The sequence below is a fragment of the Scyliorhinus torazame genome, chromosome 6, assembly GCF_047496885.1.
Source record: "Scyliorhinus torazame isolate Kashiwa2021f chromosome 6, sScyTor2.1, whole genome shotgun sequence".
NCBI classification, from domain to species: domain Eukaryota; kingdom Metazoa; phylum Chordata; class Chondrichthyes; order Carcharhiniformes; family Scyliorhinidae; genus Scyliorhinus; species Scyliorhinus torazame.
Window position 1 is genome coordinate 92,936,571 of NC_092712.1, and position 26,364 is coordinate 92,962,934.

Here is a 26,364-nt window from a genome sequence, read left to right on the forward strand (position 1 = left end):
GCTCGGTTTTATTGGTCAGAATACTGACTACTAAGGTTGGGACGTCTTGTTGAAGTTGTACAAGACTTTGATAAGACCACACATGGAATACTGTGTTCAGTCCTGGTCACCCTATTATAGGAAGGATGTTGTTAAACTAGAAAGAGTGCAGAAGAGATTTACAAGGATGCTACCAGGACTTGATGGGCTGAGTTATAAAGAGAGGCTGGGATGTTTGTAGGAGGCTTAGGGGTGATCTTATAGAGGTCTATAAAATAATGAGGAGCATAGATAAGGTAGATAGACAACATCTTTTCCCAAAGGTAGAGGAGTCTAGAACTAGAGGGCATAGGTTTTAAGGTGAGATTGGAGAGATACAAAAAAGACCAGAGGGTGAGCATCTGGAACGAGCTGCCAGAGGCAGTGGTAGAGGCGGGTACAATTGTTTCCTTTAAAAATCAGTTAGAGAGTTACATGGGCAGGATGGGTATAGAGGGATATGGGCCAAATGTGGGCAAGTGGGACTAGCTTAGTGATAGAAACTGGGCGGCATGGACAAGCTGGGCCGAAGGTCCTGTTTCCTTGCTATAAACATCTATGACTCCATGACACTCAGGAGCTTTTACAAATCTAGTTCCTTGAATGCATGTTTCTTTTAAACTCACACCCTAAAAATGATGGTACAATGTTGCAGCCCACTGAACTAACCAGTTCCCAAGAAAGAGAACTTGCACGACAAATTTTAAAATCAACCACATCTATTTAGTCCTCTCTTAATATCTAGCTAAATGGGTGCACTCAACATTGTTTAGACATACTCCAGTTCTCCATATGGTGAAGGTTGGTCATTTCAGCGAGTATCAATTTTCCCTTTAGGAAGAAGTAAATGGATTTAAACTAACATTATCATTTTAAATCTGTATCTTGACCAAAATGCAAAAAGAAAACCAGGCCCGAGGTTCTCCTGCACAAAGTGCTGAATTTGCAAAAGAATTCTCACATGTTTCACATGAGCATTTTCCTGCAGCCAACATATTACTATGATGTAACCCATTAAACCGGAGTGGAAGCCAATCATTCCCGATCCCGAGGGATTGCGTAAGATGTAGTGTAGTGCACAGAGAACAGTTTTTGGTATGAGAGTACGTGGATACATGTTCACAATCACATTCCACCCAATATAGACCCTCCAGAGGCACCAAGTAGAGGGCAGTTGTTCAACATTGTCCTGAAGAGAAGGTAGCAAGAAAAGGTGGCAAGAATCAAAGCGGTCAACTCAAATCCTCTCATTCAACATTTCACCATTACTGACTTCTCTCACGGACCTTGATTTTGTCCGTACTGCCGAAATTTTAGTTGCAAAATAGTGACCCCCTGGGTACAGAGTGCTGCAAGTTCAGAGGGAGATAGAGTACAATGATTGAGGAGTAATTGAGATGTTTAATATCACACTACCAGTTCTCCATGAAAAGATCTAGAAAAGGTAGGAAGGAGGGGTCCAGCAGAATGAGAATCATGAAGACCCTCCTGCTTCATTAACCAGTTACTGTAAACTCACAGCATGCCTGTATCAGAGAGATGGACTAACTAATGTTTCATGAGATGAAAGTACACACCAATCATTAAAATGCTTCAAATATAGTTCCATGTATAGTGCAATCGCCAGAGCAAACTCACTAAAAATTTCATTCACTCATCCAAATTTCAACCACGCATTTTCACAATCCCTTTTTACTTTCTTCTCTCTGACCTGCAAATGATTCACCCTCAGCATCACCACCTCATGTCCTCTCGCTGAATTTAGAACTTTGCACAATGTAAATCTCTTCCAACACTGCCACCTTCACCTCCGTACCAATTTCTTTGGCCAAGTGTCTTGCCCCACATTGTGGACTTTTTCTCCAGTCTTCAAAATTTTTGACCTACCTGGACATCTCCCTCTGGTCTCTTACCCTCCCTAGATAATTGCCTGCAGAACTGATAGCATGGCATCAAACAGGTCAATTTCCTAGTTCCCTTCACTCACCCAAATCCATCTCTCTCTGAATTTGCAGCATTCCATCCTCAAGTCCAACAGTAATGTGGTATTCAAAACTGTTGACAAGGGTAATATTATTGTTTGCAAAACTCCACCTACTGGAGACTGAAGGCCAACTTGTGGACACCCTGGGTGGGATTCTCCACTCCCGCGCCGTCGTGAACGCCGTCGAGGTTCACGACGGCGTGATACGGCCCCGATCCCGACCGATTCAGGCCCCGACAATGGGCCAGGATCGGGGGCCGCGTCATCTACATGCGCCAGGCCTTGTCGCCCGCGTAAAGGCGGCGCCGCATAGATGACGCGGCCGGCGCCGCATAACGGGCGTCATCCGCGCATGCGCGGGCTGGCCGGTGCCAACCCGCGCATGCGTGGTTGCCATCCTCTCTAAGGCCGCCCCGCAAGAAGATGGCGGACGGATCTTGCGGGGCCACGGAAGGAAGGAGGTACTCCTTCAGAGTTACAAAGAGATTGCGGGCCACCCCACATTTGAGGTACCCCCGGGGCAGGATCCCCCCTCACCCCCCCGCAGCCCCCCCCCCCCCCCCCCAGCGTTCACGCACCGTTCACGACGGCGCCGGGGGGAACCCGCCGTTTTGGCCTGACCGCTCGGCCCACCCGGGCCTGAGAATAGTGGGGGTGCCGGAGAATCGCCATTTTGGGTGTCTCCGCCGATTCTCCGGCCTGCGGAACCCGACCGGGCCGGTCCCGCCGCTTGGGAGAATCGCGGGAGGGCGTCGGACCGGCGTCCTGGGAAATTTTTAACACTTAATTCGATATCAAGACAGTCTGACAGTTCTCAGTTCTTCCTTGAATGGCAGTCCATTCAGCCCCCATTCACCACCATTCTCCTTTGCCTCGATGAATTGGCTCTCAAATTGAACAATCTCTTTAACTCCCTTCACTTCCCACAAATAAAAAGATATTGCCAAGGGAGCCCTAATGGAAATATTTGCCTCTCCCTCGGATATGTAGAACATTCTTTGTTCCAGGCCTACTCAAGCTCCCCACCCCCCCTCACCATCACTGTTGACAGAGCCCTCAACTGCGTCCATTCCATTTCCCCACTTCTGCCCTCACTACACCCCCAGAGCCACGATAGAGTTCCTGTCCACACCTTCCACCTCCATATTCAACAGATCATCCACACTCATTTCCACCACCTCCAACATGATGCAACCAAACAAATCCTTGCCTCCTAGTATTCCAAAGGGACTATTTGCTCCTCAACACCAAGACCAAGTCCTCAGTCACTTCCAACACACCTTCCCATTGCAAACATAGGAGACGCAACGCCTTTCCTTTCACCTCATCACTTCTCACCAGCCAAGGAGACAAACATTCCAAGTGAAACAGTGATTCACTAGTACGTATTTCAATTTAGTATATTGTATTCACTGTTCACGATGTGACCTCCTCAAGCTCCCCACCCCCCCTCATCATCACTGTTGACAGAGCCCTCAACTGTTCACGATGTGACCTCCTCACGAAGGAGAGAAGAAACACAAACTGGATGATTGCTTTGTGGAATACCTCAATAGAGTTTACAATCATAATCCCTAGGTTCTCGTCTCTGTCATTTTAATTCTCTGGCCCAATCCCACTCTGACCTCAAATGATGTTCAATGCAAGTTTGAAGAACAGCTTCTTATCTTTCAGTCAACACTGTATAGCCTTCAGGATTCAACACTGGCTTCAACAATTTCAGATCGGAATCTCTGTCCCCATTTCTATTCTAAAGGTAGCTCTTGGTCATACTACTCTTTTCAATTTACACCTTCTCTCGACCAACATTTTGTTTCTTGTTCTATTATCATCTCTTTTTGACTTGTACTTTCTCTTTTGCCTTTCTCAGCCCTTTCCTATCGTTCATCTCCTCTCCTTTCCCCCTCATTGTGCTTGCTTACAATCGGCTACGAACCTAACTTCTTCCACTTCTGATGAAAGGTGATCGACCAGAAAGTTTGGGCGCGATTCTCCGAGCCCAGCGCAGGGCCGGAGAATCGCCGCAACCCCGCCACGCCACCAGCGCGCGATTCACCGAGGTGCGGAGAATCGGCGCCATTTGCACGGGCGCGTTTGACACGGCGTCGGCCGTGGGCCACTGGAATCTGCCGGTTCTCCGGCCTGTATGGGCCGAGCGGCCGCGCGTAAAAAGCAGAGTCCCGCCGGCGCTGTTCACCCTGGTCGCTGCCGGCGGGAACTCTGCACTTCTGCACCAAGGGTCGGGGTGCAGCCTGTGGAGCGGGGAAAAGCGCTCCTTCACCGGGGAGGGGGGGCCCTCCGATGGGATCTGGCCCGCGATGGGGGCCCACCGATCGGCGGGCCGGCCTCTCCCCCCCGGGGGTACTTTGTTGCGCGGCCGGCCCCTGAACCCCCATGCCATGTTGCGTCGGGGCCGGCGCGCTGAAGAAGTCCCCCGCGCATGCCCGGGTTGACACGGCCCAACTGCGCATGCGCGGGTTGGCATGGCGGCCATTTGGCGCCGAGAAGGGAGGCTGGAGCGACGTGAACCTCTCCAGTGCCGTGCTGGCCCCCATCGGTCGTCCCCGCACCCGTTGCATGCCGTCATGAAACGTGACGGCGTTCACGACGGCGCGAACACTTAGTCTCCATTTCGGAGTATTGAAAATGAAAATCGCTTATTGTCACAAGTAGGCTTCAAATGAAGTTACTGTGAAAAGCCCCTAGTCGCCACATTCCGGCACCTGTTTGGGGAGGCTGTTACGGGATTATTGCGCTCTTTAACTTGGCTTCTCGCTCTAAAGAGGATGCGGCCAAACCAGCTGGGCGGCACGGTAGCACAGTGGTTAGCACTGCTGCTTCACAGAGCCAGGGACCCAGGTTCGATTCCCGGCTTGGGACACACTCTGTGTGGAGTCTGCACATTCTCCCAGTGTCTGCATGGGTTTCCTCCGGGTGCTCAGGTTTGCTCCCACAAGTCCCAAAAGACGTGCTTGTCAGGTGAACTGGATATTCTGAATTCTCCCTCAGTGTACCCGAACAGGCGCCAGAGTGTGGCGACTAGGGGCTTTTCACAGTAACTTCATTGCAATGTTAATGTAAATCTACTTGTGTCACTAATAAAGATTATTATTTTCAGAATTTTCTGTTTTCATTTAGATTAAATCATGTGACATGGTGACCACACAAATTGGTTTTGCTGTGACAGTCCCGGTCAATCGCTAAACATCCAAATGTCTTTTTAAAAATTTGTTAATGGGATGAGGACATAGCTCGCTGGGCCAGCTTTTATTGTCCATCCCGAAAGACATTTAAGAGCCGACTACATTGCTTTGGGTCTGGAGTCACATGTAGGCATGGCCAGGTAAGGACACAAATTTTCTTCCCTAAAGGACATTAGTGAATCAGATCCGTTTTTACGACAATCAACAATGGTTTCATGGTCATCATTGGACTTTCAATTCCAGATTTTTTTTCTTGAACATAGAACATAGAACAATACAGCGCAGTACAGGCCCTTCGGCCCACGATGTTGCACCGAAACAAAAGCCATCTAACCTACACTATGCCATTATCATCCAGATGTTTATCCAATAAACTTTTAAATGCCCTCAATGTTGGCGAGTTCACTACTGTAGCAGGTAGGGCATTCCACGGCCTCACTACTCTTTGCGTAAAGAACCTACCTCTGACCTCTGTCCTATATCTATTACCCCTCAGTTTAAAGTTATGTCCCCTCGTGCCAGCCATATCCATCCGCGGGAGAAGGCTCTCACTGTCCACCCTATCCAACCCCCTGATCATTTTGTATGCCTCTATTAAGTCTCCTCTTAACCTTCTTCTCTCCAACGAAAACAACCTCAAGTCCATCAGCCTTTCCTCATAAGATTTTCCCTCCATACCAGGCAACATCCTGGTAAATCTCCTCTGCACCCGCTCCAAAGCCTCCACGTCCTTCCTATAATGCGGTGACCAGAACTGTACGCAATACTGCAAATGCGGCCGAACCAGAGTTCTGTACAGCTGCAACATGACCTCCCGACTCCGGAACTCAATCCCTCTACCAATAAAGGCCAACACTCCACAGGCCTTCTTCACAACCCTATCAACCTGGGTGGCAACTTTCAGGGATCTATGTACATGGACACCTAGATCCCTCTGCTCATCCACACCTTCAAGAACTTTACCATTAGCCAAATATTCCGCATTCCTGTTATTCCTTCCAAAGTGAATCACCTCACACTTCTCTACATTAAACTCCATTTGCCACCTCTCAGCCCAGCTCTGCAGCTTATCTATATCCCTCTGTTACCTGCTACATCCTTCCACACTATCGACAACACCACCGACTTTAGTATCGTCTGCAAATTTACTCACCCACCCTTCTGCGCCTTCCTCTAGGTCATTGATAAAAATGACAAACAGCAACGGCCCCAGAACAGATCCTTGTGGTACTCCACTTATGACTGTACTCCATTCTGAACATTTCCCATCAACCACCACCCCCTGTCTTCTTTCAGCTAGCCAATTTCTGATCCACATCTCTAAATCACCCTCAATCCCCAGCCTCCGTATTTTTTGCAATAGCCTACCGTGGGGAACCTTATCAAACGCTTTGCTGAAATCCATATACACCACATCAACTGCTCTACCCTCGTCTAGCTGTTCAGTCACCTTCTCAAAGAACTCAATAAGGTTTGTGAGGCATGACCTACCCTTCACAAAGCCATGCTGACTATCCCTGATCATATTATTCCTATCTAGATGATTATAAATCTTGTCTCTTATAATCCCCTCCAAGACTTTACCCACTACAGACGTGCGGCTCACCGGTCTATAGTTGCCGGGGTTGTCTCTGCTCCCCTTTTTGAACAAAGGGACCACATTTGCTGTCCTCCAGTCCTCTGGCACTATTCCTGTAGCCAATGATGACATAAAAATCAAAGCCAAAGGTCCAGCAATCTCTTCCCTGGCCTCCCAGAGAATCCTAGGATAAATCCCATCAGGTCCCGGGGACTTATCTATTTTCAGCCTGTCCAGAATTGCCAACACCTCTTCCCTACGTACCTCAATGCCATCTATTCTATTAGCCTGGGGCTCAGCATTCTCCTCCACAAGATTATCTTTTTCCTGAGTGAATACTGACGAAAAATATTCATTTAGTATCTCGCCTATCTCTTCAGACTCCACACACAATTTCCCATCCCTGTCCTTGACTGGTCCTACTCTTTCCCTAATCATTCGCTTATTCCTGACATACCTATAGAAAGCTTTTGGGTTTTCCTTGATCCTTCCTGCCAAATACTTCTCATGTCCCCTCCTTGCTCGTCTTAGCTCTCTCTTTAGATCCTTCCTCGCTACCTTGTAACTATCCATCGCCCCAACCGAAACTTCACACCTCATCTTCACATAGGCCTCCTTCTTCCTCTTAACAAGAGATTCCACTTCCTTGGTAAACCACGGTTCCCTCGCTCGACACCTTCCTCCCTGTCTGACCGGTACATACTTATCAAGAACACGCAGTAGCTGATCCTTGAACAAGCCCCACTTATCCAGTGTGCCCAACACTTGCAGCCTACTTCTCCACCTTATCCCCCCCAAGTCACGTCTAATGGCATCATAATTGCCCTTCCCCCAGCTATAACTCTTGCCCTGCGGTGTATACTTATCCCTTTCCATCATTAACGTAAACGTCACCGAATTGTGGTCACTGTCCCCAAAGTGCTCTCCTACCTCCAAATCCAACACCTGGCCTGGTTCATTACCCAAAACCAAATCCAACGTGGCCTCGCCTCTTGTTGGCCTGTCAACATATTGTTTCAGGAAACCCTCCTGCACACACTGTACAAAAAACGACCCATCTATTGTACTCGAACTATATCTTTTCCAGTCAATATTTGGAAAGTTAAAGTCTCCCATAATAACTACCCTGTTACTTTCGCTCTTATCCAGAATCATCTTCGCCATCCTTTCCTCTACATCCCGAGAACTATTAGGAGGCCTCTCAAAAACTCCCAACAGGGTGACCTCTCCTTTCCTGTTTCTAACTTCAGCCCATACTACCTCGGAAGAAGAGTCCCCATCTAGCATCCTCTCCGCCACCGTAATACTGCTCTTGACTAGCAGCGCCACACCGCCCCCTCTTTTGCCTCCTTCTCTGAGCTTACTAAAACACCTAAACCCCGGAACCTGCAACATCCATTCCTGTCCCTGCTCTATCCATGTCTCCGAAATGGCCACAACATCGAAGTCCCAGGTACCAACCCATGCTGCCAGTTCCCCTACCTTGTTTCGTATACTCCTGGCATTGAAGTAGACACACTTCAAACCACCTACCTGAACACTGGCCCCCTCCTGCGACGTCAAATCTGTGCTCCTGACCTCTATACTCTCATTCTCCCTTACCCTAAAACTACAATCCAGGTTCCCATGCCCCTGCTGCATTAGTTTAAACCCCCCCAAAGAGCACTAACAAATCTCCCCCCCAGGATATTTGTGCCTCTCAGGTTCAGATGTAGACCATCCTGTCTGTAGAGGTCCCACCTTCCCCAGAAAGAGCCCCAGTTATCCAGAAATCTGAATCCCTCCCGCCTGCACCATCCCTGTAGCCACGTGTTTAAATGCTCTCTCTCCCTATTCCTCATCTCACTATCACGTGGCACGGGCAACAACCCAGAGATAACAACTCTGTTTGTTCTAGTTCTGAGCTTCCATCCTAGCTCCCTGAAAGCCTGCCTGACATCCTTGTCCCCTTTCCTACCTATGTCGTTAGTGCCAATGTGGACCACGACTTGGGGCTGCTCCCCCTCCCCCCTAAGGACCCGGAAAACACGATCCGAGACATCACGTACCCTTGCACCTGGGAGGCAACATACCAAACGTGAGTCTCTCACGCTCCCACAAAATCTCCTATCTGTGCCCCTGACTACAGAGTCCCCAATTACTAATGCTCTGCTCCTCTCCCCCTTCCCTTCTGAGCAACAGGGACAGACTCCGTGCCAGAGGCCCGTACCCCATGGCTTACCCCTGGTAAGTCGACCCCCCCACAAGTATCCAAAGCGGTATACTTGTTTCTCAGGGGAACGACCGCAGGGGATCCCTGCACTGACTGCTTTTTCCCAGTCCCGCTTACAGTTACCCACCTATCTCCAATCTTTGGTGTAACTAATTCCGTGAAGCTGCTATCTATGACCCCTTCTGCCTCCCGAATGATCCGAAGTTCTTCCAACTCCAGCTCCCTAACTCGGTCTTGGAGGAGCTGGAGATGGCAGCACTTCCTGCAGGTAAAATCAGCAGGGACACTAACTGCATCCCTCACCTCAAACATCCTGCAGGAGGAACATTGCACTCCCTTCCCTGCCATTCCTCTAACTTTCTACCAAGATCTGGCTAACAACTAAATTACATTTTTTATAAAAAATAATAATAATATTATAAAATATGGTACTTACCTCAGACCAATGGGTTTTATTATTAGGTTAGAGGAGGAGGGCGGGTGGGAGACACTACACGTGTAGTGTCTCGGGTTTCCTCTCCACCAGAATTTATTGGTGAGGGTCTTCCCAGACGTCCGCGGGTCGACTTCCTGTTCCCGCCTAAAACACTAATTTTAAAAAAAAAAAATTCTCAGCTCCTGCTGAAATTGACTAACCAGCCAGCTCCACTCCCGCCGAAATCGACTGGCCTGCCCCTGCAAAGACAAGTGCTTTTAAAGGTTGACTTACCTCCCAGCAGCCACTTCCGCACTGCTCCCGCTGAAACTGACTCACCAGCTGTTCTCACGCCGAAATCGACATTGAATTCACATTTCACCATCTGTCATGGAGGGATTCAAACTGGGGTCCCCAGAGCATAACTCTGGGTCTCGGATTACTAATCTAGCGACAATGCCACTACACCACTGCCTCTCCTGTCCTGATAATTGGCCTCGGCTTATAGCTTTTCCGTAATTACATGAATCATATCAGAGATTTCTGTCAACGCTTCACCTTTTTGCACAGTATCAGTGTCTTTTCCTTCCCCCTCCTCTCCCCTTCCCCTCGTACTCCATTTGCTGTCAGCAAACCAAACCCAAAACCTTTGACTACACCCTGCAGTGTCACTCACTCGCCAATCGTTAAGCTGCTACAAAGGGATGTTCCCACATGTGCAGAAACCCTTCTCACCAACATCCAGAGGCACACGGGGACTAATCTATGGGACTGGTTCTCAAAGGAACAGTGTTTTGCTGCCCTTGCTAGTTCACCTTTCTGTAGCCTGATTGGGAGGGGGTGATGGGAGGGAAGCTCCATGACGTTCTATAAATTAACCCCATGACGGACTTCCGGTGACGGCGGGCGGGGGGCGGCCGCACAATGGAGGGCTCCCGTTCGGGAACGGCATTTTCGGGGCTTTAAGCCCGGTCCCAGGGTCCACAGAGGCGGCAAAAGCAGGGAGAAGGCACAGAGGCGGCAGAGTGAAGGCGCAGTGAAGAAAAATGTCGAGGGTGAGCAAAAAAACAGCCGTAAGGAAAACAGCTGAAGGTCCGTCGGGGAGTGGAAAGGTCACCGCGGGTCACCAAGGAAAGTGGAGGCTGGAGCACCAGGGGAGGCCGCATTGCTTACGGCTGAAGAAATAACTAAGGTGATGGCTGCGGAATTCGAAAGGCAGTTTACAAAATACATGGAGACAATGAGGAAGGAGATGAGGGAGGTTTTGAGTGCGCTGGTGGAGGAGGCGATTTCCCCGGTGATGACGGCGGTGGCGAGCGCAGTGGCGGAGGTGCGAGAGCAAGGGGAGGCGCTGAAGGAAGTGGAGGAGACGGTATTGCAGCACAGTGATCAACTTGCCTCGATGGGGAAGGAGATGCGGAAGGTGATGAACATTAACAAGGATCTGCGAGGAAAAATGGAAGACCTGAAAAACAGATCCAGGCGACAGAATTTGAGGATTGTGGGGCTGCCCGAAGGAGTTGAAGGACCGAGGCCGATTGAGTATTTTGCCGCGATGCTGGCAAAACTATTGGGGAAGGGGGAGGATCCCTCCCGATATGAACTGGATCGGGCTCATCGGTCGTGGAGGCCTGTACCAAAGGCGAGTGAGCCGCCAAGGGTAGTGACTCTGTGCTTCCGTAGGTACAGTGTGAAGGAGAAGGTCCTGAGCTGGGCCAAGCAGAAGCAGGTGGTGCCGTGGGCTGGAGCTGGCATACGTGTCCCTTACAAGCTCAGGGACTTTTATTTTGGAACGGCGGAAGTAACGGAGGAGTTTGCGAAGACAGAAGGACTGTGGCAGAACTGAGAAATTGAGAAATGGCCATGTGCCAATGTAACCTCATGACTGTATTTTCTTCTTTTTTGTTTCACTGCGTGCAGGTGTATGGGCTAAAGGAGCCAATGTTGTATATATTTGGACAAGGGAAGTGATGGGACTTTCACTCGAAATGAGGGCTCTTTGGGGTGTAGGTGGATATGCAGGGTTTGTGTGCTAAAAGGGGATTTCTGGGCTTTCCTAGGGCCGGTCAAGGGGGAAAGGGACCCGGGCGGGGGCCCCCGCGCTGGCCGGTTTACGCCGGCCAGTGAACGTGAGTGAGGTGGGGGGGAGGGGCTGCGGCCATCGGAGCCTGACAGAACAGGGTCCGAGTGGTCTAGCCGGGGTGGAAAGTTGGGGGGCAGGAACTGAGGTTCGGAGGAGGAGTTTTACAAGAGACAGTGGACGGGAGGAGTTGGAGATTGGGGGTGGGGGGAGGTACAACTCTTGGGTATCATGTACGGCACTCTTTCAGAGGTTGGATGGCGTTGAGTGTAGGGGGGGAGGGGAAGTGGACTCTATTGGTCAATGGTGACCATGGGCGGTCCCGGACTCCTTTTTCTTTTTCTCCTTTGTTTTTTTGTTGCCACCGTGGGAGGGTTTGTTTTATTGGATGCATATATTGACAGGTGGGCCGTTGGTTGGGGTGATGGGAGGATGGGATCATTGGTATTGTTAAGGGGATTGATTTTGTATTTGTTACTGTTTACTGTTTGTGGGTGGGGTGTAAATTTTGAAGGAAAATGTGAAAATAGAGAATTTTTTTAAAATTACCCCCATGACTACCTGGGATCGAGCCAGGAGGGAATATTATTAGAATCCAATGTGAAAATGAAAATAAACAAGGCCTATAATGGAGATTGGTCTTACCATCATGCATTATAGTGTAAACTTTGGGAAAAAGATGATTCTGGGACCTTGCGACAAACAAAACTTTGCTTCAGTTTTTTTAAGAAAATGACACAAAATAACTAACTCGGTTGCTTTCAAAATGGAGAGTTATCTTGGTGCAAAGGTCTAGTGTAAAGACGGGCAACAATCCAGACTAGCTCATCTGACTTTAAAATATTCTCCCCCAAATTCAAGCTGTGAGAGGTTTGGGGAGGAGGTTGGTGGGGTTGCAGAGGCGAGTTAAGTTAAAAGTTTTAATATAAGTCACACGGCAATCTTGTGTGGAAAAACAAACATCCTGAAATTTAACACTTCCCATACACTTCAGAGAAACTGGATTCAAAGTAATTCTGTGGAATGGCCCCATCTGAAATGTATCTGTTGACTTTCCAGTAATGACTGCTTAGAGAGAAATATGAAACTAACCACCCAATTAAAAAGGGAAATGCCTTCAAGTCAGGACCCCCCAGGATAGTGGGTTAACACAATGTGTTAAACACATTTTGTACCTCTGGAAGCTAGGTTCAGATCCATCTTACTTTAATGGGATTAAACTCTGAATTTACCTCCATTAGCCAAGTGAAATGAGCTTGTCCAGCATCTTTCCAAAAGGGAAAATTAAACGTTAAGATCTTAGCTAGAGAATCACGGTCACAAATAGTTTAGAAAGTTCTTAGTTCGGAAGACCATGCACCACCTCTTTTAGGAAAGGCTTGTCATATTATGTGCCGCACAGGCACTTAACTAGACAATGTCAGGCCTTCCCCAGAATTAAGGACCCTAGGGCAGAAGACCCCCCCTGCTCAGAGCTGTTGGCCAATCAGAAATTGGTAGCTTTATTGACTGGCATCCATCGTCACTGGAAAGGTGATGGATGCTGCCAGTATAAAACCCACCTATTGTCACTGGATCACAGATCACAGGTGAGTGTGGTAGGAAGGGTTTTGTAGTGAAGACGGTTTTCTGGGAGGCAGCAAAGGCAGACATGTGGTTCTTAACAGGCCCCCCGCCCCCCCACCCCTCCCCGATACCGAGTCCCAACGCTTAAGCAGGGGTTTAATTTTCTTGCCACCCCATGATAACCCGCCACTTGGTTAATACCAGCAGTGGCGGGGTGAGACCCTGTGTTGGACCTCAAATGATGACAGTGCAGTTTCACCAAACCCATCACAGAAGAAGCCATTAAATTCCACCCAAAGAAATAGATTTAAGTACAACTAAAATCAAGGACTGAAGGTCAGTCAGCGGCACAGATTGGGTGTCAGCGATTTACCAGTTACTGAGCCTCGGTGCACTCAACTCTCCAATGACATCTGACAATGTCAATCAAGAAAGCTCTACTCTGTGTGTCAGTGTTATGCAAGTGTCCTTCCTTCCCCCTCTAAACAGTCTATAAAATCCAACACTCGGTGCTTCAGAAGGCAGGCAGGTTCACTGGGATAAAAATAGTCAATTAAATATAACAGCCATGCTTAAGAGTAGGGTATAAAATGAAGGTATGGATTGGCTCTAGCAGGAGGTTTTTTTAGGCGCAGTATAACATAAATATCCTAATAGTAGACTCTATAAAATATTAAGCTGTTAAATAGTCTCAATTCATCATTCTCCATTTCTTCCCATTTTAATTCAATAGTATTTTTCCGAAGCATTGCAGTTACAATATATATTATTTTGTTATTACCTACTACTACTACAAATAATAAACTTTTAGTGACCAGATGGATAATTTCTTGAAAACTTAATGTTAATACACTATAAAACCACTGACGTTTCCTGGCTTCATTAATTTCAGTCGCTATACTATGGACAACAGTAATAGCTGAGGACCGAGCATGGCAGTCACATTAGCTTGGAAGATCCCCAAATGGTTGCTCCAGCAGGAGGCGATTTTGAAATAATTTTACAGGTAAGAGATTATCCAGCGTAGGATTAGGCTTCAAGGTTGTGGCTATTAATTACAAAAGACATTCCCATTTTAAAATTTGGCGGAGGGTGGGGGGGGGGGGGGGGGGGAGAAGAGAGAGAGAGAGAGAGAGAAATCTAGTACAATTGTTCCAGTCTCACATAAAAGCAAGTTTTACTAACTGGTACAATGACAGTTTTCCAATACTTAAGTACCATACCATTCGCTTTGAAGGACCTCATTAAATTTTAAAACACACTATAAAAATTTCCTTGGCATTTCTATTTATAAACCACCAGACATTGCAGAACTTTTCATTTTGCAGTGAAAAAAACTATGTAATTCTGGCACTATCATTCAGTGCACACAAGGTTCAAAATCCAAATTGCACAAGAGAACATGAGAATAACAACTGCCCTAACCTGCTTAGAATTAGTAATACAGCATTTTGCTGATTTAAACTTGGTAACAAAGAAACATTGAAAACGCGCAAAACAAAAATTTCAGCTGCCAAAACCGGTTTTCCGTTTTTCCAGTGGTGTGTAATTCGCTTCAGGCAGAATGGTAAATCAAAATGCAAAACACAAGTACTTGAAGTGCCAAGGGCACCTTACCCAGAGATCTGTCCTTTGTCTGATTGGTTGATCGAACAACTGGAAGACTTGCCCGCAAACGGGTCCCCCTATTAAACATATGCGACACCTCTGGTTCTGCCATTGCTTCAAAGGAATCCGCTGATGCAACAGAGAGATGCTCAGCCTGGTCTCCAAGACCAGTCTGGGAACTTCTTAAATGCTTTGGGCTTCTGCTCTGCAAGAAGAAAAACATGGATTTTTAAACTGCTATACAAGTCAAACCACTAAAGATCTTTGTGCAACCATGCTGCTGATTACAAACTTCGAAACAAGTCAAGCACAACCACTGAACACCATGCACTGTTAGAAGTTACAGCATCTACCACAGCCATACTTCTTATTCAGATACAATTGAATTCCTATCCTTTGAATTAATACATTTTCACAATAGTTAGCCATTAACATTGGCAGGGGATGTAAGAGAGAGCTCAGTCCTTGAACCAAAACCTGCATAGTAAACCCCAGAAGTACCAATACTTTAAAAAAAAACTCCAATCCACTTTATAATTCCCTTCCCCTTTACAATTACACTTTATTGAATGAATTGGTCTCCTGAGGGAGAGATGAACTTCAATACATAATTAAGAATATGTTCAGGCATTGATCACACTGCCAAGTATGGACTGATGATCAATTGATAATTTTCTATTAACTGTATGAGCCATGAAAAATGCCAAATCCATGCAAAGTGGCATCAAGGTGAAATAATAACTGCAAGACCTATTTCTAAGATCACAAAGTCCACTCCTGTTCCTCCCCTCTTCCCAAAGTAATCTGGACCTTTCACTAAAGAGAATGGAGAGGTGAACTACATCTGGGTACACCAAATACCATTTTAAAGCTGATTAACAGATGGTGTGCATGTAGTGCAATTGACCATAGCTATTATGCTGTCTATTTTCAGCACAGCAAATTTCCCGACAGCCTCAGGTGGCCTGAATTAAATCAAAAAGACTACAATAAGAACCACATCGAACGATAGATGAAGGAAAGGGTATTGCAGGGATGTGGGAGCAGGGTGGTTAAATATAAATATAATCGAAACAGCACGGTAGTACAGTGGTTAACACTGCTGCCTCATGGCGCCGAGGACCCCGGTTCAATCCCGGCCCCGGGTCACTGTCCGTGTGGAGTTTGCACATTCTCCCAATGCCTGCATGAGTGTCACCCCCACAATCCAAAAATGTGCAGGATAGGTGAATTGGCCATACTAAATTGCCCCTTAATTGGAAAAAAAGAATGTGGGTTCTTTAAATTTTAAAAAATAGGTAAATATAATTAGGGTGGTTTGATTTGTATAAAGACCACAAGAATCAGCCTGTCTCTGTGTTGTAACTTCTATGTAATTCTGTGTGAGGATTAAGAATATGCCAAGGAACTACATCAAAAGGACTCCATAATATGTTTCACATTTAAAATTCCCCGTTAAATAGTAAATAAACATAACCATATGTGATCTGGCAACTGTGGAAACCAATGTGCTATTCAATAACTGCACAGACAGCTTATTTCTTGTTTCCCTCATTTTTAATAAATGGCATTTTAATCATGGACTCAATTAGGTTTTGATTATACAACCATTTTGCTCCCCAAATAAGAGCTTTACAGTTCAATATGAATATCTTTTCTGCAGGGGTTCGCTCTACAGATTACCAGAACTTCAACTAAAATCTTGGAAGATGGCAAAACAACTATTAATGTCAAGTGTGCCTGAACAGATTTTAGGGCCGTTGCTGGTCAAGGTTTTCAATGAGGCAAGGGACAGAGGGGTGCTGCCCGCGACGATGTCACAGGCCACTATTTCATTGATATTGAAGCAGGACAAGAACCCGGAGCTATGTGGGTCATATAGGCCGATCTCCCTGCTTAATGTGGATGCCAAGTTGCTGGCCAAATTTTGGCCTCCAGGATTGAAGATTGTGTGCCGGATGTGATTATGGAGGATCAAACCGGGTTTGTCAAGGGCAGGCAGTTGGTGGCTTATATAAGGCTACTCAATGTGATCATGATGTCCCCGGAACGTAGGGAGGTTGAGGTAGTTGTGGCAATGGATGCGGAAAAGGCGTTCGACCGGGTAGAGTGGGACTATCTATGGGAGGTTCTGGGACAATTTGGGTTCGGTAAGAGCTTTATCGACTGGGTCAGGCTGTTGTATCAGGCCCCGGAGGCTAGTGTAAGGACGAATAGGACGACCTCGGACTATTTTAGACTGTACCGGGGGACAAGCCAGGGGTGCCCCCTCTTCCCACTGTTGTTTGTGTTAGTTATAGAGCCGCTGGCAATTGCTCTGAGAGCTTCAAGGGGCTGGAAGGAGCTGGTTCGGGGGGGAAGGGGGGTGGAACTTAGAGTCTCGCTGTACGCGGACGACCTGCTCTTATATGTATTGGATCCAGGGGCAGGGATGGGCGAAATTATGGCGATTTTGGGGGAATTTGGCCGGTTTTCAGGGTATAAACTGAATATGACAAAGAGTGAGGTGTTTGTAGTCCAGGCGAGTGGTCAGGAGGGTCGGCTGAGGGAGCTGCCATTTAGGTTAGTAGGGGACAGTTTCAGGTACTTAGGGATACAAGTGGCACGTGACTGGGGCCGGTTACACAAGTTGAACTTATCCCGGTTGGTCGAACAGATGAGGGGCGAGTTTCGGAAATGGGATGCACTCCCGCTGTCGTTAGCTGGGAGAGTGCAGACGGTCAAAATGACGGTCCTACCAAGATTTCTGTTCGTATTTCAGTGTCTCTCGATTTTCAACCCACAGTCCTTTTTAAGGGCTTTGTGTGGGCAATAAGTCCCCGCGAGTGAAGAAGGTGATGCTCGAGCGGAATCGGGGGGGAGGGGGGGCTGGCGCTGCCGAATTTTAGTAATTATTACTGGGCGGCGAACATAGCCATGATAAGGAAGTGGGTAATGGGGGCGATGTCGGTTTGGGAGCGGATGGAGGCACCTTCATGTAGGGGCACCAGTCTGGGGGCGTTGATAACGGCACTTCTGTCGTTCCCGCTGGCGAGGTACTCCACCAGCCCCGTAGTGCTGGTGGCCCTGAGAATCTGGTGTCAGTGGAGGAGGTACGCTGGAGCAGTGGGAGTATCGGTCTGGTCCCCAATATGAGACAACCACCGGTTTGCCCTGGGGAGCTTGGACGGGGGGATCAGAGTATGGCGAAGGGCGGGAATTGAGAAGATGGGGGACTTGTTTTTAGAGGGGAGCTTCCCGAGCTTGAGGGCGCTGGAGGAGAAGTTTGGGCTGGCAAGGGGAAACAAATTTATATATTTACAGGTGCGGGACTTTCTGCACAGGCAGGTATCATCCTTCCCACTCCTGCCACTAAGGGGGATCTAGGATAGGGTAGTGTCTAGGGGATGGGTGGGCGAGGGGACGTCTCGTACATCTACAAAGAACTTATGGGGGCGTAGGAGACGCAGACCGAGGAGCTGAAGCATAAGTGGGAGGAGGAGCTTGGGGGTGAGATGGAGGACGGCTTATAGACGGAGGCGTTGAGCAGAGTCAACGCGACCGCAACATGCGCCAGGCTCAGCTTGATCCAATTCAAGGTGGTCCACTGGGCCCACATGACAGTGGCCCGGATGAGCAGATTCTTTGGGGTGGAGGACAGGTGTGTAAAATGTGCGCGAGGACCAGCGAACATTGTCCAAATGTTCTGGGCATGTCTAAAACTTAGGGGATATTGGCAGGGGTTTGCGGATGCCCAGAGTATTGAAAACAAGGATGGCAATGAGTTCGGAGGTGGCGATTTTCGAGGTGTCGGACGACCCGGGAATCCAGGAGGAGAAAGAGGCAGATGTTCTGGCCTTTGCTTCCCTGGTATCCCAGAGATGGATACTGCTAGCTTGGAGGGACTCAAAGCCCCTGAAGTCGGAGACCTGGCTAACTGACATGGCAAGCTTTCTCGGCCTAGAGAAGATTAAGTTCGCCTTGAGAGGGTCACTTTAGGGTTCACCCGGAGGTGGCAACCATTTATCGACTTCTTCGCGGAGGGTAGCGTAGAATAGGGGGTCGATTAGGCGGGTCTTGGCGGGTTGGGAGTCGGTGATTGCACTATGTCTATTGTTTTTTTTGTACATCGTTTTTATACTGTTGCTGTTTGTAATGCCAAAAATACTTCTTTAAAATTGCTTATTAAAAAGAAGTGTGCCCGAACAGGAGCATGGTGCGACGGTAAATGCCAGATGAGGCCTCCTGCATGCTTCCCGACAGCCACAATGCCTCACAAAGTCTACACAGGTCTCACGGGACATTGTGATTGGGATCCCACCCACAATAGTTTTAAAATCCATTTACTCATGCTGACCCGGGACCTATCGGGCTCCCAGCATCTACTACCCTCTTCAGGGAGACCCAGCCAGGTGCCGTTAGTACTGGTCCACACAAACCTGGACCAGGTGGAACGACACCCGGGACGTCTCCCGGGCCATTGAAGGTTCCTGGGTGGACAGGGCAGTGCAGGATCATCCCTTGGCCCTCCCCCTTGAACATGGGCACTTGGCACTGTCAAGGTGCCTGGGTGGCACTGCAAAGCCAGCAGAAGCACTGTTCGGGTTGCACTGCCAAGAGTCAGGGCCTCAGGGGGGCCATGCCCATGAAAGAAGGATGGAGGGGCACATGAAGGGTGAGCGGGGTACAGCACGGGCATGAAGGGGTCTCTGGAAGGTTGAAGGGGGGGATGAATGGTTCGGGTCCTAGAAGGGGAAGGCCCGAAAAGGGAGGGCCCTCAGCAACCACATAGTTTGGGAAGGTGTGGGGTAATGCCCATGGGGGGGAATGGGGGGGGGCACAAAAGCCCATTTTGAGATATGGGGACCCTTTCAAAACGGTGGCCCGATCTTAGAGGAGCTGGTCTGGCCAGCGAATTCAGCTCCTCAGTGATGAAAATACTTTAAAGTGTGGGCTTGACCGGGAAGAAACTGCCCAGGGTTCAAAAAAGTGGCTCAAATGTGGTTAGATAGAGGTGGGGAACTCGCCGACAAGAGCCAGGGTGAAACTCCCAGCAAAACTCCCACAAGTGACACTTAGAAACTTTTCCGTTAGATCGCTTCTGCCATTTCTCCAGGGCTCTTGCTGAAGTTATGGTGGGGTTCTGGGGGTAAATCCGAAGAAATTCCAACCAATGTTTATTCAGCACGTGATTCAGAGTTGACAAGTAAAGGACAGGATTCTCTGATCCTGAGGCTAAGTGTGAACGCCGTCGTAAACGCCGTTGCGTTTCCCGACGGTTTTAACATGGCCTCAGGAACAGCAATTCTGACCCTTACAGGGGGCCGGCATGGCACTGGGGCACATGCGCAGTGGGGCGGGCGCCATTGCCGTGCATGCGCAGTGGCACCCTTCTCCGCGCCGGCCCCGACGCAACATGGCATAGGGCTACAGGGGCCGGCGCGGAACAAAGGAGGCCCCCAGCTCGAGAGGCCGGCCCACCAATCGGTAGACTCCTATCACGGCCAGGCCACAGCGGAGGCCCCCCCCACCCCGGGGTCAGGCCCCTCTTTCGCTCCGCCCCCCCCCCCCTCCGCTCCCCCGCCCCCCGGGTCAGCCCCCCCCCCTCCGCTCCCCCCACCCCCCCCCCCCCCGGGGTCAGCCCCCCTCCGCTCCGCCCCCCTCCGCTCCGCCCCCCCTCCGCTCCACGCCCCCCCTCCGCTCCGCCCCCCCTCCGCTCCGCGCCCCCCACCCCCACCCCACCCCTCCCCACCAGGCCGCCCCCGGATCCATCCCCACCGAGGTCCCGCCAGGTAAGACCAGGCTAGAGCGGCGCCGGCAGGACTCTGATTCTTTTGTATGGCTGCTTGGCCCATCCCGGGCCGAGAATCGCCAGAGGGAGGGCCTTGGAGTGGCCCCCGATCGGCACCACGCCAGCGCCAATGGCACCGATTCTCTGCTCTCCGGAGAATTATGTCCCGGCGCCGGAGCGGCGTGGCGGGATTCACGCGACCCCCCCCCCCCGGGGATTCTCCGACCCGGCGCGGGCTCAGAGAATCCCGCCCAAAGTATTTCAATCAATCACAACCAGAATCATGTTGGGAAGTAGATATGTTTATCAGTTCAAGCTTAACCAATGGAATCTTTCAAAGTGGAATGTTTTTATTGGATTCACACCATTGCACCAAATATAACTGGGAATTAGAAAATCCATTGAGCTGTTCTCTCTAATATTTTTGATGTTAAGTCAATTCCCCCTTCAGGATCGGCAGCAAAGAAGAATCTTCCATCACTGCTTGAGCCCAGGTAGTAACTTCCAAAGAATAGAAATAACAACAAAATACGATTGCAACAGCTCAACTGTAACTGCAGATTCTAATGGCAAGTTTCACCGAGAGTGAGGGATTGAAGGTGGCAGAATGTTGATTCAACTGCCTTGCCTACACTTACTACAAAGGAACGATGGTCATTGAAGAGTAGATATTGGCACGGAATACAAATTTTGAAATCACTCAAAATAACTGCTGACAAGCCAAACCCCCAGGGAAACAAACAAGTACTCTCAAAATCTCCCATGCATTTCAACAGAAGAAAACAGTTGTAAATAATCTGATCACAAGCGTTAATGAGTCACAACATCCACATTAGTATGTTAAATTAGTTAGGACTGAGAAAAAACACCGAACGCTCTTCTTAGATTTGAATTATAAATTGGAACCATAAAATTGATGCGTAGAAGTGTCAACAAACAAAACATAATCTGCCCAGTTTGGTTTTTAAAATTATTTTTGGTTTTATTTCTTTCAACACCACTGATCAAAACTATGTAGGCAGGGAACCTGCACCAGACCTCTGGCACTTTAACCAGCAGTCATTAGGCAATGCTGAAGAATGGTCTTGGGGAATTCCTTCTAATCTTTGAACCCACCATTTTATTGTTTGGTCCCCATATGGGCTATCATCCTGGCTGCACAATTAGAGAACTTGCATGTGCAAGCCCAACCTTCAATCCCTTGCAGGTTAGAATGCCAAAAGTCTGTGCCATTCTATCTTCACAAGTCCGGTTTTAAAACTGAAGTGTTCAGATTTACTTCACAAAATAGGAGTTTGTAAACTAATTGTCAGATTTTTATGTAAATCCTGTGGAGCTTATATAAATCAATAGTTATTAGGCAGCAGCAGACCCCAATCAGACAGGCAGAGTTCCCCAAAATGCTTTGTCAACTTCAAACTGTGTATTACTCGAAATGCAGGCAAACAAACTGCAGTTGTCAATCAAAAAGAACGAGGACAAGAAAGGAAGTAAGGTACTAACTCTCTGAGACGACTCAAGTTTCAGCAAAAACATTTGCATGTCAAGCTCTGACTGAAGCGAGGCCAACATGCATTGCAAAGTCTGTGATTGACAAGAAAGGATGAAAATAAAAGTGAGCGTTATGCAAGAACACTTTTGTAGAACATCAGCTGAGAAGTGAATTTTGTAACAGTGAAGAGAAACAGATAAAATCTTTAATGCACACCACTACTTCATACCAACTCTTTGAAGTGGCACTTAACAATCTAGATTATTCTTAACATTTAGATTCTGGGGTCAAGAAATATTGCCACATGTGGAAGAAAGGTTGTTTTCCCAGAAATTTAACCAGACACTTTAACAAATTACATTTCAAGAGGATGAGGACACCTATGAAAATTACAGAGCCTCCATTTTACTAAGTTAGCAAGAGGAAAAGGCACTGAAATAAAGATACACAGACTTGTGAACTGGAAGATTATGAGCAATTTAATAAGCAACAACATTTTAGGACAATGTGCCTTTGCAACCAGGATGGTTGTGCTGGTGAAGTCAGGTAATATATGTCTAATTGTATTAATAAAACAGTCCCATCAAAATAACACAGCATTCACACTCCACAGAAAAAAATCTACTTGTATGATTTATCCTGGTGTAAGTTTATGCTTTGAAATATATTGTCTCCCAATGATGGAATAATTTTGGATTCTACACAAGCCTGCAGTTTCTCACATGGTAGCAACAACGGAAGGCAGAGACAGGGTGGATTTTGTGCGATAGGGTTGCTCAGTGGGCACTCTCCTTCCCCATGTCTTTGATCGAGGGGACCCACCCCACCCTCCCGAACTCCCCTGCATGCGTAAATCTGACCACACAGTTTTACCTGTCATGTCCCAACCTAAACATAGGCGAGTGCAAATGAGATTACTCCAAAGAAATTTGTTAACAGATATATGTTAAATATTTCAAACAACAATAATCCAGCAATATTCTTACATAGTAAAATGACAGGCAGGAAAGGACTAGCTAAACCATCAATCCTGTCTGACAACGGTGATAGCTGGGCACTTACCCGCCCCCAGCAGCCATGCAATCCCCTGGGTGACAAAGAAAATCTAAAGTCAATTATCATTTATTTGCAGGATATGCTCACAATATGAGAACACTACCAGCAAAATAATATTTTTACTATGGTTAATAACAGGCTCAGAGCTACTTGCCAGGGGAAATAACTGACAAGTCACAAGTGCAGTACTTTTTTTTTTATAAACGCTGCCTCAAAAGATAAAAAGTACTTTTGCCAGAATTCCATGGATTGCAGAACCTAACAACTATACACAGATTCATTGCTACTGTTTGCTGATTTTTACATAATAAACACACTTGAAAATCAGTTGAAAGCAAGAGACAACAGTGCCTATACTTCCTCAGAAATTCGGCATGTCCACATTGACTCTTACCAAGTTTTGCAGATGCATCACAGAAAGCATCCTACCTGGCTACTTCATAGCCTGGTATGGCAACTGCTTGGCCCAAGACCATAAGAAACTACAGAGAGTCGTCAACACAGCCCAGTCCATCATGCAAACCCACATCTCCCGCTGCCTTGAGAAAGTGGGCAGCATAATCACAACTCTTCCAACTTCTTCCATCAGACAGGCGATACAAAAGTCTGAGAACACATACTGCTAACAGGTTCAAAAACAACTTACCAGCTGTTACCAGACTCCTGAATAACTCTTATCTCTTCATACATCTTTGACTGATCTGGTCTCTTCACACATCTTCTCTACCCAGTACTGCACTCTGTATGCTTCACCCGATGCCGGTGTCTATGTATTTATGTATGATCTATGGTTTTTTGCATGGAATGATCTGTCTGGACTGTACGCAGAACAATACTTTTGACTGTACCTTGGCACACGTGACATGAAAACAAATCCAATCCAAAAATCTAAAATTACAGTTGTAAAATAAAGACAAAGAAAATCGTTGTAACATTAGCACTTGACGTTACGAGCTCGAAGGACTGCACAAGTTGTCTTCTACGCTCTGCAGAGTTCCTTGTCTGTTAAATGAGACGACCAAGGGTCAATTCTTCCTCTGCAATCCACACTTTTCCAGCTTGCAAGTTGCTCAGCCATGTGTGGCTTTACATGCCATTTTGGGATTTTTACTTGCAAGTCAGATTTGCAGTGCAGTTTGCGGGCACATTGCAGTGTGTGAAGATTGTGCATGCAGAGAAGAACCAATTTGAGAACATAATATCGCAGCTCCCAGCGATCAAAGGCACCTTAAATCTCACCTTTCCCAGTCTCCCCCTCAATCACTCACTGTACTGGTCCATGAACCCTCAGATTGCCCATGCCCCCATGTATCCTCCAGAGCCACACACCCAGTATACACGAGGTACAACTTCAGATTCCATGCAGTAGCAAATGGAAAATATTTTGCCTTCCTTCGGAAAAAAATTAAGATCTCACCATCTATTAAAGGCATTGGTACAGAGGAAACAATTCCTGGCGGTATTCTCCCCCCACCCCCCTCTCCGCCGGGTGGGAGAATTGGCAGGGCGCCACACGAATCGCGCCACCCCGACTCCCGCCCGCGATTCTCCCATCCCCCCTGAAACCAGCGCCACGCGAATCTCACCAGGCCGCTTGGAGAATCACCACAAATGGCGAGCGGCGATTCTCCGGCCCGGATGGGCCGGGCGACCGCGCGTAAAGGGCCAAGTCCCGCCGGCGCCGTCCACACCTGGTCGCTGCTGGCGGGTACTCATCGCAAAGGCTTGGAGGGCGGCCTGTGGGGGGGGGGCTCCATTCCGGGGGGTGGCCTCCAGAGTGGTCTGGTACGCGATCGGGACCAAACGATCGGCGGGCCGGCCTTTCTGTGGGCGGGCCTCCTTTCTTCCACTGGCGAGCCTGGATCCGTCCGCCATGTTTGTGCGGGGCGGCCTGGGGGAGGACGGCCACCGCGCATGCGCTAGTTGGCGCCGGCCCAACTGCGCATGCGCAGGACCCAAGGAGCCGCGTCATTAACGCGGCGCCGGGTCTCTGATGCCGCACCGAGGCCCCGCCCCCACAAATCGCGCGACGCCCCTGCTCGCCCCACGGAGGGGGAGAATAGGGGTCTGGAAACGGGCGTTGATGCCGGAGTAAAGCACTCTGGTTTTTACTCCGGCGTCGGCACTTAGACTCCCGTTGGGAGTCTGCCATGTGAAAAAGATATTTGAAACCAACAAACCAGAATCCACATCAAATACAGAAAAACGATTAGTACAACTTCTTGAAACTGTAATTTATTCTCAGAATTGGACACTTATTGTGCTGAAAACAATTACGACTTGAAACCCGAAGCATTAACAATGGCCATAGGTGTCCAAGCGATATACTACTCTCTCAGAAGGAAAGAACAGAAGATGCTCATTTCAATTGCAAATCAAAATACCTCTGTCAATGTCAGGGAGCAGATAAAAACAAATCCAGCCAGAGCCACTTAAATCACAGTAGAAAAGATGACAACGCTATCTGACAGAGTGTTTTGTAACATTTTTCAATGCATTATGCTGTTTTCTCCATGGAAAAAGACACTAATGCATGTGAACAAGTCTGGTCAATGTAGGCGTCAACTTACCTTTTAAAAGGGTGAAGTGTGGCACAGTGGTTAGCACTGCTGCCTACTGCGCTGAGGACCCGGGTACGAATCACTGCCCTGGGTCACTGTCCGTGTGGAGTTTGCTCATTCTCCCAGAGCCTGCATCGGTTTCACCCCCATAACCCAAAGATGTGCAGGCTAGATGGACTTGCCACGCTAAATTGTCCCTTAATTGGAAAAAAATAAATAATTGGGTTCTCTAAATTTATTTTTTTTAACTTACCTTTCAAGAACAAATCCTTCAGAAGCAATGATAAAGAGAGCATTTGAAGACACAGAATTTGGTGTTAGGATTGGGGGGGGGGGGGGGGGCGGGGGAGAGGAAGATAACAAAATCCTTGCAATCCTTCTTCTTGCTTGATGGAAAAACTAGTGGGTAGTTCAACAGCAGACAGACATAAACTTTGAAATGAAAGTGAACATTGGCAAAACCAAAGTGGTTCACGTGTCAAAATCACCAAGAAGTATTCATATATTCGTCGAAGGAAGAGAACTCGAATAGATGCAGAAGCATAATATCTTCAAGTAGAAGATGCAACAAAGAAATAAGATCAAGGAAAGGAATGGAAAAGGTCATATTCAATTTAAGAAGTATTTGCTAGAGGGCGAAATAAACAACCGAGAAAGCAACTTGCAAAGAGCTCGATTTGAAAAGTTGGATGCATGTGAGAATTTGACCTTAATGAAGAAGACTTACTAAATAGGTTTGAAATATGGGTTTGGAGGAGGAGGAAAATGACAGAAAAGGTAACAAATTATTAAATGCTGAGGAGAGGAATTTGTTCCATAT

General features: G+C 47.9%; 1 protein-coding gene across 16 annotated transcripts in view; it reads right to left on the reverse strand.

Annotated features, from left to right (window-relative positions):
- The window catches only part of LOC140424893 (sickle tail protein-like), a 931,095-nt gene that overhangs the window by 307,962 nt on the left and 596,769 nt on the right, over positions 1-26,364 (reverse strand). For 15 of the 16 annotated variants that reach the window (XM_072508468.1, XM_072508466.1, XM_072508467.1 and 12 more), the window contains one exon: positions 14,675-14,870. In XM_072508468.1, the coding sequence (XP_072364569.1) occupies positions 14,675-14,870 (196 nt within the window). Of the gene's footprint in view, positions 1-14,674; positions 14,871-21,938; positions 22,018-26,364 lie in introns of those variants that run through there. The other variant, XM_072508472.1, reaches the window with a different exon arrangement.